Consider the following 14111-nt stretch of genomic DNA (forward strand, 5'->3'; position numbering starts at 1 on the left):
GGAGTCCGCAAAAAATTCAAAATTACTTATTACTTACTAATATTAAGGTGCCATAATTGACCTTTCTTAAAAGGTTATGCTGTTTTTATATTTCAGCTTCATTTGCAGTAGTAAATAGGCATTGGGCAAGACCAATATCATATTATGCAGATGTATGCTAATCATACCTTTTTATTTTAGTTAAAATATTATAATTTACCACTTCTGTTATAGATAAAAAATATCTTGATTGGAAATATGTGTAGTTGCAGTAGGTTATGGCTTGCAATTCTTGAAATTCAATGGGTTCCCAATCAAATTGACAGTAAGACAGTGCTGAGTTCCTACACCTATAGGTAGGATAGTGAAACTGCATTAACACCGGTTTATTTACCTGTTCACTAAGCAAAATGAATTACCGTTTTGTAAGGGAATTTTCAATTCAAGTTAGTGTATGCGCTGAAGCTCTGTTGACATCAGCCATCCAATCATGTTAATGTCGTATTTTAAACATTTCCTTGCATATGATTGGATGTATTGAACTTTCATCACATTTACCAGAAGTGTGTGATATTGCAAAAGAGATGTGGCATGTCTTCTTCAATAAAGACCCTGTCTTTGGAATTTTACAGTGTTTTAGTTAAATTCCACTTAAATGTTTTCAGAAAGAATGTAATGATTTGACCGTAGATTTAGAAGTATAATTCCCATGTGATTGAAAGTTAACAGCCTAATTTTAACTTCCCAATTTAGTTACTTGTGATAGCTTAGTAAAGCAGTAATTCTTTTTTGGGCGCAATTACATTTTATATGTGAACTAGACAGTTAAAGAAATGTAAATTAACTTTCATCCTCCATGACAAAACTATTTTAGTTTTGCTACACATTGTTTACCCAGCTTTATATCCCTTAAACTTGGTTATTACTAAAAAACGCTTTTTGTTACTCTACAAATGAACTGGGTTTGTGTATGCCAATATTTGTATTTCATTTCATTAATTTGATGTACTTGCCTGCAGTAGAGTAAACCAGAACATGTCAGTGTGAGCAATCTGCTAATATGCCGTGCATTACATTTTATGCATGCACATTACCCCTCTCATATCTGTCATTATGCTTTCAGTGATAGCAGGAATTACTGCCATGCTTTTCTGCTTATGAAAAAATGTAAAAACTGTGAATGCTTTATAACGTAAATCCATAGGGTGAAGTATTGGAAATGATGACAGTAATCGTGCCTTCAGAGATAAATTCTAATAACCAGTTTAAATATATTTTTGAAAGAAGTAGATATCTCTTTACTACAAGCTGTAATTAAAGTTTTTCCATGGACCAGCAACATGTCTTACATTGGCATGCATATGCTTTGTGAATTATTGCAAACTAAAGGAAAGAATAGTATATATCACATTCACATTTACTTTCCTCCACTAACTTTCTACTTCATGAGTTTTTTTCCATAACATTTTTGTCCAAAAAATAATTTTACCATGCAGATATTACTTTTTTTCTTTTTAGTGGTGCTTGTCAAGTTTTGGCTGTACTGTGGTATGTGGAAAAGCTTTTTAAAAGTTTTGTTTATGCACTCAGCAAATATGAATGTGCCCTAAAAGCAGCCTGGCCCCCTTAGCTTCTGTATTTTGAAACTCCGATCTCGAAAAAGCTTGGTAATCTGAAAATCCTTTTCCTAGTCAATGGCTTAGAAAGCACTAAGGATAATGGGGCGGATTGAATAAAGCTCTCCAAGGCTGAGGAAGATACACTTTCATTGTAGAAGCTAGGAGATCCAGCAAACCTGAAATAGATTTGGTACAGGATAGAAAACATTTGCTAACAAATAGCATATGCCTTTTAAGAAATCCATTCCAGGTTTTCTGGGTCACCCAGGTTCTACAATACAAGTATGCCTTCTTCAGCCTTGGAGAGTTTTAATAAATCATGCCCAATGGATCACAATAGATAGCCTAGGGGATATAATTACTAGGGGAGCTAGATAACTAGGGGCCAGAGTTTTCGGAAGGGTTGTCAGAAATATGAATCTTCATCTTTCTTTTTGGAGGCTTTCAGTTGAAAGAAAAGGCCACTAAGTCTACCCAAAGCACATTTATTTTTGCTAGCAAAAGCCACTTCAAGTCTGGTTTTATATTCTGATACCAAGATGCACCAAAAAATGTTTGGGCTACAGACAACTGTAAAATCTGGTTGTAAAAGGAATGACTTACAGTAAATCAGATGATACCCATCTAAGCCAGCATTAACACCTAACTTCAATTTTGTGTTTTTCACAATTTACATTTTTTGCATACCTACAAGATATGTAAAATTACATTTAAATACCACTGATACTTGTATATTTATATGCATATATTTTCTTTTTTTTTCTAGATTGTCATCCCCAGTGTCAATACTGTGTTGCCAATTTACACGATATTGGCAGTGTGTGTTTGAAATGCCAGTACTCCAGATATTACTTTCTTGGTGACCATTGCCTTCCGGAATGTCCTGCTGGGTTTTATGTTGATGGAAGAAACTGTAAAGGTAAAACATGTATATATTATATAATACATAGATAGGATGGTATATTCTTTTCAAATATGCACTTTGTAATATCGAAATATAATATTTAATATACAGATACAGTACATAGGGTACTATAGACATTTTAAGGTGTCATACAATTTTATGTTTAATTGTAAATGCAAATATAATTGCCTAATTTATCTATCACATGGCTATGTTTATTGCAGGCTGCCACCTGTCCTGTAGAACCTGCAGTGGTCCAGGCGTAAACTCATGTACTTCCTGTGAGGATGGCCTTGTTTTGTCTCACAATGGCATGTGTACGCAGATGTGCACTCAAGGATACTACCGCGATGGCAATGTATGCAAAGGTCTGTATCTCAAAGCAATGTTCAGTAACATCAGTAACCCAGGTTTAAATCATTCTGTTAACAGCACTTAAACAGTTTATGGGTATGGTGGAACGTTTTCGAGTTATACACATGTGACATCATTAACCACCAGGTTGGCCAACCCGACCTTGGTTCGGGTCTATCGATTTTGCAAAAATCGATAAACCCGAACTTTTCTCACTGTCTAAATCCCCTCACTTACCTGGTCCCCGCTGCGATGATCCAGCGTCGATCGAAAAAAAAAAATACTTAAACATTTTTTATATTCATGATATCTACTAGACCCTTGTTCGGACATATTTCTGTAAGTTACAGGTCTACAATTTAAAAAAAAAAATTCTTGAAAAACAGTGTACCGCTTTTGGTACAGAAATCTAGACATCAGTGTAACGCCCAGGTGGTTAAAAGACTTGCAGGTTTATTAGAAATTTATAGAGAGGTACCTGGAGTGTTCAATATCATAGATCAGCCAATCAGAATTTTATTAGTATAGTATATATTTAGTAATTTCAGGGAAAGAGCTTTTAAACAATCCATCCTAGGCATGACCTGTCTGCTTGTGCAAGTAATATTTAAAAAAAAAATCCTTAACAGCAACACAAAAACTTGAGACCCCATTCACACAACGTTGCCTTAATGAACAGTAGAGCATGGCCGCATCAAAAAGTTAGGTTTCTTTCAGGCACAAATCCAGTATTTGTTTCTATTTTAAGCCTGGCAAGTTACTAAAATTTTGGTGTAATACAAAATAATAGGAAAAAAACAAAACAAAAGTGCCAACACCATTTCTCCACAATGCCTGTAGCTAAAGTGGTAAATGAGGCTTGTTTTAAAGTGTTTTCATGTATAATCAGAATATGAAAATTGTAAGGTCAAAACAATGCATTTTTAGTGTTTTTAATTTTAATTCTGATACACTAACACATATCCCAATAAAAAACGTATATCCTGATTTTACAACAGTGTTAATCAAAATTACACTCAACTCATTTCTCTCTAGATGATGTATAGTTCTATACTGCATATTCCTTGGCTGGTATTGTAATATCCTGATACCTTGATAGTTGGATTATATTAGGAGATCACATTACCTTTTACTCTGTCAAATTTGGAAAGAAATCTGATACTTACCTTAAGGGAGACTAACCCATATCCAGGAATATACTTGGTGGTTTGATCTAATTTTGCTCCCATCTCTTCCCCCTTACAATCTGGTCACTGCTGTGCGGTATTGGAGAGGCTTTTTAGGGAAGGTTTTGTTTTTTACCTGTCATGAATTTAAATGTCTTTTAGATTATTTAAAGAAACATCCACCTATATACATTTCTTTTTCTTAAACAGGCCAAATCCCTAACATTCACAGGAAAAGATATGCAATGAAAGACATCAATTTTAAGCGGAACTTTTAAAGCCAATACCATCAATATATTACAAAAATAACAAAATTTTATTAATAATAAACAATAAAAACACACATCATTTCAAATACATAAAACACAATAAAATTGTGGGTGTATATATTGACCACTCCTTACAGAATACCCCCAAAGGGTTTAAATTCTGAGTTACTTCTCGACGCGTTTCGTGGAAAAAATCCACTTCTTCAGGAGGAAGGAGAGGAGAAGTCTGATGTTTGTACTTCCAGCAGCCCTCTTATTTAAAATTGTTGCAAGGACGGAGGTGGTTATGGCGGCAATGCTATATTCAAATCCCGTTTAGCTAATTAGTGAGTAATTGCTTTCAATTTTCAGTATAAATCACAGTGATCCTAAGTTTCATGTCCTTAAGTGCTAAAACAGATATACGAACATACAGCCCAACAGCACAACCATGTTCCCCATGTTCCTATTCCATCGGCTTCCCTTAGCTGATGGGATAGGAACATGGTTGTGCTGTTGGGCTGTATGTTCTTATATCTGTTTGAGTTGAGTGTAATTTTGAGACGTGGCAGCATCAAATATAAGGTTGAGATTAAATTGAAATTCTGTCAGTTAAATATAGCATATATATTATTTTGCAGTCTTCTGTACTTCCAGCAGCTGGAGCTCGAACTGCCATTTAACAAGAGAAACATTGCTAAACTAAAAAGCGCCTTTTGTTTACAGACCTTGAATGTGCTCTTCCCAGTGATTCTTCCCATATCTGAGGGTTTTCATTCAGACAAATGAAGTGCCATTGCAGAAAAAAAAAAGCCAATACACTCAAGGCTTTTGAAAACGTTGATCAGACTAAAGCATCAGGCAGGAGAATTGCATTGTGAAAACTCTTTGTATCTGAACTGCATATAGAGCTACTTGGCAGTATGATAACTTAAGTGTATTGTCTTTATTTTTCTGCAATTTAGATAAAGCTTAACCTATTTAAATTACACAATATTGTTCTGAACATTCTGTTTCTGTGAATTATGTAATCTGGATGTTATTGATGGAGTGATATGTCTACACATTGAAAAAATGGACCACAATAAAAGAAATAGCCTACAACAAGCATACATTGCCTATCTCTAGCAGGCATATAGAGAAGATAAGGCTCAGTTCAGTTTGAGTTTAGAGCACAAATGTAATGAGTAGCACGGTTGTTTTTGATGGACACAATTTACACTGAGAGGATTGATTTGTTTGATTGTTTTTTTACACAACTGTTGGGTTGTACTTGCACATAATGTGGTTTAATTCAGGTCAGTAGTCCATATGGTTGTATCAGTATAGTATTCATCAAAGAGTAAATGGTTACGACCAATTTGCTGATCCATTAAGCCTAATTGGTTTTTTGTTTTCACATAACAGTTTATTGGACCATGTTGCTAGCTAAGCCAGATCCCTATGCAAGAACTAACTGAACCATTTACATATGAACTTTGCACTATGTGCCAACTAATGGTGTGGTTTTTTTTAGTATTTACTCAGTAGGGCATGTACCTTTGTTTACATATCACAATTTTTTTAATAAAGGCATAACTTTTACTTGTCAGTAATGCCAGTTTGTGGTGCACATGGTCTAGATCATATGGTATCTGACTGACAGTCATTACTACTACAAGTTTATGGTTTACATTTAACTTCATCTTTCCAAAAGAGCCCATAAAAAGGATTTTTTTCAGACTTCAGATGAGATCAATATATAAATTATATTTTTCCTCTTTCAGCATACCTAAATTTCCCTTCCTTTAGCAGCACCCTAAAGGGATTTCCCTTTATGCCAGTGTATGGGAAACCTGGAACATAACCATTGGAAAGAAATTGGCTTGTTAATAATAAAAATATTTTCTGTTCAATCTTGGATATTTAGACATGTACACATTTCAGAGTGTCGGTCATATTTTTTTAGTTAGATCTACCTTCTTTTTTTATTTTTAAGGGTCTTAATAGAGCGAACAGAATGCATGCCCTGCTTCTTGAATATTTTAGTATAGTGTTTTGGAATTATATTATTTTAGAACATATATAGAGGCAAATCAACACCAACATGGCTTTCCACATCTTGTATTTTAGTATTGCAAATAAAGAATACTGTAATGTTAGAGCCCTACAGTGACTTCTGCCAAGAGCATTGTTATCTGTTTTTTAACAGTGCAGATTATTGGTGCCTGAAAAAAATACTTTCTGAACAGCTGTTTTCAGGTTTCTTTTAACTGCAGTGTCCTTTCATGAACCATTAGTTCTAAAATACCTTTATATCAACTTTGAGAAATGTGGAGTATGAAATTAAGAGGAACAACCAGATTTAATAGTGCTGAAAGACAAACCAGGAATTTCATCATAGATAGCCAGTTACTGCACAGATTTAGATTAACAGTGTCAGACATCTGAAAGACTCCAATAATTCTGTTTGCTGTATGACTGAAAATAATTGTTCCCTAGCTAATCTAACAAATGAGTTAACTTTTGGTTGATATGCAGAGTCTTTTTAAAGTGAACATATTTCAGATTGCAAGTCAATATGTTATTTTTTGGCAATGTATGACAACTTCAGCCTATGTTCCATGCCCATAGATGCGGAACACTTCTATTTATCTGTGTTCTCTCTAATTCTCTTTACCAAGATTTCCGAATTCAGGCGTGAGCACCCAATACCTTTTATGTTCTTGTTTGGCCCTATGTTTTTTTTTTTATAGCAATTTCTAACAGCTAAAATAAAATAGAACTAAATGTCATTATTACAAACAATGAGAGCAGGTTTGTCCTTTATTGCAGAAGGGACAGGTGATGTCCCTTCTGCAATGAAATAACTTTACTTGTCTGATCATAATTTTTTAATTATACTCACTTGTTTTCACTTTGTCATGGCAGACCCTATTTTCTAGTCTACGCCAAGATTCAGATCTTTGGCCATTTTGATTGGCCATGACAGAATATTGCAACCCGTGCACATAGGTGCCCATGGGTAATCATTCATTCTTGGCATCTAGGAGCATACCAGGATAGACAGCACCATACACTGAGCTGTAAATAGCACATGGAGAAAAAGTTTATTAAGAGGCAGGTAAGTTTCTTTTATTGCAGGACATTGCCTGTCATTCTTGCAATAATAAGCCTGTCTGCCCATATTTCTTTCTCATATAAGTTTAGTCTTGCTTTAGGTTGTGTACTAAATCAGTCAATACAAACAGGTCACAGCATTCAGATATGTATAAGTATAAAGCTTATGTATGTTTGAGTGTTGATGATCTGATTATTGCTTTTTTTTTGTTGCTTCGTGCAATTTTTGTGGTAACTTTATACACCTATATTTATTTGGTGTATTTTTTTTTTTTTTTTTGCGTTGCCTTAAAAGACTTCCCCTACCTAGCTGAAAAAGGTCATATAGAGTTGTTTATTAAATAATAAAATGCAGCTCTTTAAATATTTGTAGAGTTAAGTCAAAAATGATTCTGTGGAATAAATCACTAATCTAGTTCAAAGTCCCTTCACACTGCTATCAAACAAACAAGTCTTCATATTATATTCATTCCAAAGCGAAAGAATTCTCCCAGTGTTCTCCGTGTTCCACCTTCCTTTGTCCTTCCCCACCCACAGACTAACTTGCCTGAGGTATTAGACCCCTTTTGACAGGAAGGTCTAAATGCAATTGTAGTGCTTCCACTTTGGAGTGGATAATATATACACACTTTGTTTGATAGCATTGTGGAGAGACTTTCAACAAATGTATTCACACAGAGTTTGCTCAGTTGGAAAATTGCATTATACTGAGTCACATAAGATTGGTGATTTAAAACATTGATTCTTGTCGTATTATTTATTGAACCTATTTATATTTGTGTGGTTTCCTACTGTTTCCTCCCCATTCAGTAACAAATGTAAAAATTTCTGTTTAGTAGTTCATCTTTTTTATCTGTACTAGTTTCTCAAAAATCGAATTACTTTCTGTCTTGCATATATTACACATTTAGGGAAATAAAGTGCAGTGGCCTTCCTGATTTGATACAAATTGAATAGCTTTTTATAGGTCTGTTCATAAAATACCAATTTATCTATTTCATATTGGATAGATTTACTATTGGAACGAAGTTTGTTCTCTTAGCAAAATAAATTTTCACCATGCTCAAAAATTTTCACTTAGTTTTATGAATGTGGTCAATAAATTGACTTTACAAGGAATATCTAATCATGTGCAAATAAATGTAACAATGCATGATAGAGAAAGAAAGAGAGAGAGAGAGAAAGAGATCATTTAGTTTTCTTCACTCTAAAAAAGCTTGTATGATGGTGATACAATTAGACTATATAGTGCAGGGGTGTCAAACTCAAATACACAGAGGGACGAGATTAAAAACTTAGACCAAGTCGCGGGCCAAACTTGAAATTTTTGGAAAATTGTGTTCATGTGTTCTTGTTTCTTCTTATTGAGATTAATTGTTTTACTTTGCCAGAGAATGCAATGTGAAACCAAATGAATTGCTGCATTCATTTGGTTTCACATTGCATTCTCTAGCACAGTAAATCAAATAATATGCAATAGCTCCATGATAATTCTTGATTATTGAGCTTACCTGTCAGTATAAAATCCGCGAGGTCCACGTAAAGGCTGCTGTTCAATAGACACGAGTGTCTACAAAATGCGGGCCGGGCATAGATCAGGCATAGGCAGAGAGGCCGCTGGTCTAGAGACGCGAGTGATGCCGGGAATTGTAGTTGCAGCATTGTACTCATGTCTATAGAACAGCAGCTTAATATAAATTGCAGCTGGCCCGTCATTACTACGGATTGCAGTAGCGGCGGGCCAGCTGCAATTTATATTATGAATTCTTTTGGGGGCCAAAAAAAGGACGTGGCGGGCCAGAGTTTGACACCCCTGATATAGTGTATGTCTAGCCTAAAGCAATGTTGATAACCTTTGACATATCACGAGTGATGTTTAAGTACTATATCAATACAAAAATAGTATATGGAATGTATGCATTTAAATGACTTATGTGGGGTTTATTTTATATGTTTATTAGTGCTATGCTGAACAGCAGGCAGATTTTTCTTGAATTTTATAATATGCTAATTTCCTAATTTGGCAGTTCCTGAAACAGCGGTTGGTACCCACCACTCTCCAGAAAACAGTATTTTTAATTAAAATGTAACATATTATTGTCCTGCTTTGTTGTTACTGTTATTCCATTATGAAGTCTTGTGTTAATTGTTATGTCTGTTCTCCTACAGCTTGCAACAGCCAGTGTTTAAGTTGTGATTCAGCAGACAGATGTTCTGTATGCAAAGACCCTAACAAAGTTTTGTTGTTCGGAGAATGCCAATATGAAAGCTGCACACAGCAATATTATCTTGACTACAGTACTGGGACATGCAAAGGTAAAATGAGTGAAACAAAGACTAATTTTAATAAATGTTTATCATATTCAAATGTTTTATACTTATTAGTGATTACTAAAAAGGTTTTTGGTTTAGATATACTTTAACCGTGATCCTCTAATTTACTAACCCACTGCATTGAGCCAAGGGCAGTGTATCTGAACCTATTTAGCTTCAGTTATTACAGCACTGCAGTATCTGAGGAAACGCATGGGAATATTTTAGGAAATCAATATTTGGCCCCTTGTTATAACTGGTATATGAACACAATATTTTATGAAAATGATGTTGCTTTGCTTTCAAAATAACATTTCTAAAAGGACACTTGCAAAGTCTAATCTAATATAATCAAACAGGAACATTAGCTGAAGAATATTGACAAGTTAATATTACTTTTTCAACTTCTTACCTATATGTATTATTATAAATATTACCTTATGGTAATATCTATAATGATCCCACTCTGATTTTTGCTGTATATTATTTCCTGTGGGATTTTAAAATTACAAGATAATTCTAAAAATATTATTTTTGAAAGTGATAATTCATTGTGAAAACAAAATATTTAGCTATGTGGAATGAAACATGTTTATGAATGTTAGTCCCTATGTGTTTCAGCATAAGACATTGTGTATTGGCTGCTGCCAATAATTTTGCTTTTATTCTTTAATGATCAACAAATCAATGGCTGCCATGCTTGCACAGGTCAAAATGATTTCTGATATATGTAGCTGGCCTTAGACCTTAGGTGAAGACATGACCAAAAGAATAAGTCTTTTTGGCCAGATGCAGGAATGTTAGTCTTAAAGTGTTTCAACATGTCCTTAGAATAAACCTAAGAGGTGTTTGTAATGCAAGTAAGACACACTGGGCCTGATTTATTAAAGCTCTCCAAGGCTGGAGAGGATACACTCTCATCAGTGAAGCTGGGTGATCCAGCAAATCTGGAATGGGTTTCTCAAAAGTCATTTGCTTTTTGTTAGCAAATTTTTTCAATCCTGGACCAGATCCATTCCAGGTTTTCTGGATCACTCAGCTTCACTGATGAAAGTTTATCTTCACCAGCCTTTGGGATCTTTATTAAATCAGGCACGTTGTATTGGTTGCTGCCCATCACTTTCCCTTTACTTTTTAAAGTATCCACAAATCAACGTCTGACTGTTCATATTCACACAAAAATTGTGAGGTCAAAATTATTTCTAATATGTATATGTAGCTGGCCATACACCTTGTGTGACCTATAAAATTAGCATTTTGGTTAAATGCAGAAATAAACAAGTGCTCTGTGTATCTTTAATGTTATATTCTTGTCTATGAAGGGTGTGCCAGTGTCTTGAATACCAACTGCCCACTACATTCTTTTTCCTCCAAGACAACATAAAAAATATCTGTTTTCAAAACTGCAGCATCTCTTGTGATCACCATTTATTATCCCCCTTTCTCAATAAATGGACAAATGTTTCACCACGTGTTTATTGAATGATGAAGTTATAAAGCATTGTCCATAACAAGACAGGTGTGCTGATAAATATTTTAGTGCAAATAACTTAATTTCTAATATAGTATTTTATTAGCATAAATATATAAATATTGTTATAATTCTGCAAATTAATCCTTTCAATTTGCTTGGATATATGAATTTTCGAAGCATACCCTTGGTAAGCTGCTCTGATCATAGCAATGGCTGCTTGCTTGATCTTTTGCTGGCAGCAGATCAATGCATTACAGATAACAAGAGACACAGGTTGGCAATGACAATGAAAAAGTTATTGAGCTGGCAAGATAAAAACAAAATTCAGTTTCAGTCCTACTTTAAGGTCTTTACTATGTACAAAATCTTCCTTCACATTTTGGTTGGTTAACAGAATCCTTGGAATAATTAGCTAGTGTATTGCTGATAAAAGATCAAAACTAAGCAGTTCAAAAAGAAAGTATTATGGACTAGTCAGAGATTATTTAGAACTGAAAAATGTGGGCCTTTTTACACAGCAGTAACCTATGATACTGTAAAAATACATACTTGATTTCTTTGGGGAAAAAACAAGGCTTTTCTTTAGCAGCATTGTCTTGCAAATATTTTACTATTTTTGTGATATATATTTATAGAAGTTTTCACCAAAGCTTCACTCAACCATTACTCTAAATGTAAACATTTTTCTCATTTAAATAAGGTTAGATCTACCTCTAAACTTAGCAAGGTAATATAAATTCTGCAAAATTTTTCATAGTCCAGGAAATATATCTCCAAGCAGGAATCTGTAAAAGATTCAGCATGGCTGGGATAGATGTGTTCCCTATGTGAGAAAGTTCAGATTTTTTAGCAAGGACTGCTATTGTCCCAAACCGATCAAGCATGTCAAATAGATCAGTATCAAATCTTTAACAGCTGGGAATGTGTGGGATTCCACAGGAAGAATGCTATAGGGTTAAAATATCTGTTATGTCTTTTTAAAGTCACTCACTCTGTGTGAGTTTTGACAGTTTCGGTCTGGCATTCATTTCAGGAGGCTAACAGCATGGTATAGTTTGGGGCTGTGTATTCTTACTACTGCAGTATTTTGGGGAGTATTTTTTTTAATTCTCTTGTAAAATAATGTTTTTACTTGTGTTTTTATTAGTTTAGATGTACAATTACTTCCTGACCTGACAGTACAAAATCTAACAATTGCCTCCTCTATTACAAGCAAAACACATTTTGCTTAAGAGTTTGCTTGTGTTTAAACTGCTAAAATTTTGCCTTATCCTGTCCCCCCCTTAACCCCATCAACATGCAAATGATAAGAAAATATTTATATCCATTTTCATTATATATTTTATGTTAGATGTAGGGACATCATCACATTGCTTCATTGCTTCCTTCTATGTACAATGTAGGACAACTATAGTTGGTGGGAGGTACTGGCAAGGAGCTGTACTTAGCTTCCTGAAAGCATCACAGCATTCTTCCTAATGCAGTTTCTGCCTAGTTAACATTCACATGTGATACAGGATCTTCATAACTGAAAATAATGAAATCTAATGAATAAATGTTAGGATAGGGAGGAAAGGTCTAGATGATTGTGGATGTCCATCAACTAGGACATTAGTCTGGCTCAATGTAGGCACATATGCATACTGGGAGCAGCTGACGGTGTGCAACAAATTCATAACTGAAAGTAAGGCTGAAGTTCATCTTCATAGTTTCAAAGCACATTTGAACACAAAAAAACGACTTGTCAGATTTGAATACACTTGACAAGTTAGAGTTGGTTGGCAGTGCTAAAATTGTGTTATATCAGAGAGGTGTGTTTTCAAAAAAATGCTAAGCTCCTCTTTTTCACGTGACCCTTCAAAAGTATAAAATTATTGATTTAAAAAAAAAGTTTCTGTAGAGGTGAATACAATACTGGCTGGCATAACTAAACCTAGTACAGTATAAACATGTTCATTTGTGTCAAACTCTGAATTGTTGTTTTAGCTGAGATTCGGAAACTGCCTGTTTTCATTTGCCTTCCCAATTCTCTTTTGTGCTGTTATTGAGGAGTTCTTTGAACGGACTTCATTTGTACCAAGAGAGGTGATTACTACTTCAATGTGCTGAATCAATAGGAAGAGAGTAAAATGCAGGGCAATGCCCAGGAGAACACACTGAATTTGTCTTGTTTATTTGTTTTCGTGTATTACAAAAAATGTACTTGAATTTCGTTTTATTTTATATTATTAATGAGGTGGGTTCTTTTTTCTCACTCTCTGTTTATTGTATGCAATGAAAACAACAAGTTTGCTGTGAACAAATAATTCATGGGACAAAAGATTTCTCTATTAGAGTAACATCATGCAGCTTGCTTGCAGTTTGTTAAAGATGGCCAACCCTAATGTGTTTATTTAAAACATAACCAAACGCAATGTTATATATTATACCTTACCAGTCCTTAGATATAGTTCTGAGCATTATTTGCATGTTCAAAACAATGCCTGTTGACTAATCTTATCATCTCCTGTCCCCATGTACTAAGAATGTGCAAACCCAGACATTTTTGGAAGCCTCACCATGTGGCAAACATTCTCTCCTTCCATAGATACAGTGGAGGAGCAAGCATAGCCATCCTGGGATTAAATGATATTTGCAGGATTACTAGATGAAAAGAAAAGTAATTAACACTGTAATACTGCATTAAGTACAATGTTTGGGTTTATATATGTTTTAAAAGTTAGAAAAAAGAAGGACCCAGTCCAGAACTATTGCCAGAAAAATTGCCTAGCAGTTTATCTTGGGGATTCAGGATGGTGGCTAAATTATTGAAAGCTATTCTGAATAATTTCAAATACCGTATTTTTCGGACTATAAGACGCACTTTTTCTTCCCCAAAACTGGGGGGGAAAAGTGGGTGCGTCTTATACACCGAATACATGTTAAATATAACGGTAATTAAAAAAAATCATACTC

The 14111-nt window shown here is 34.5% G+C and overlaps 1 protein-coding gene across 2 annotated transcripts in view; it reads left to right on the plus strand.

Annotated features, from left to right (window-relative positions):
* The window catches only part of FRAS1 (Fraser extracellular matrix complex subunit 1), a 251450-nt gene that overhangs the window by 150338 nt on the left and 87001 nt on the right, over positions 1–14111 (plus strand). For both annotated transcript variants that reach the window (XM_072405386.1, XM_072405387.1), the window contains exons 21-23: positions 2365–2517; positions 2727–2870; positions 9539–9685. In XM_072405386.1, coding sequence (XP_072261487.1) covers positions 2365–2517; positions 2727–2870; positions 9539–9685 — 444 coding nt within the window. The remainder of the gene's footprint in view (positions 1–2364; positions 2518–2726; positions 2871–9538; positions 9686–14111) is intronic.

The sequence above is a fragment of the Pyxicephalus adspersus genome, chromosome 3, assembly GCF_032062135.1.
Source record: "Pyxicephalus adspersus chromosome 3, UCB_Pads_2.0, whole genome shotgun sequence".
Lineage (NCBI taxonomy): Eukaryota > Metazoa > Chordata > Amphibia > Anura > Pyxicephalidae > Pyxicephalus > Pyxicephalus adspersus.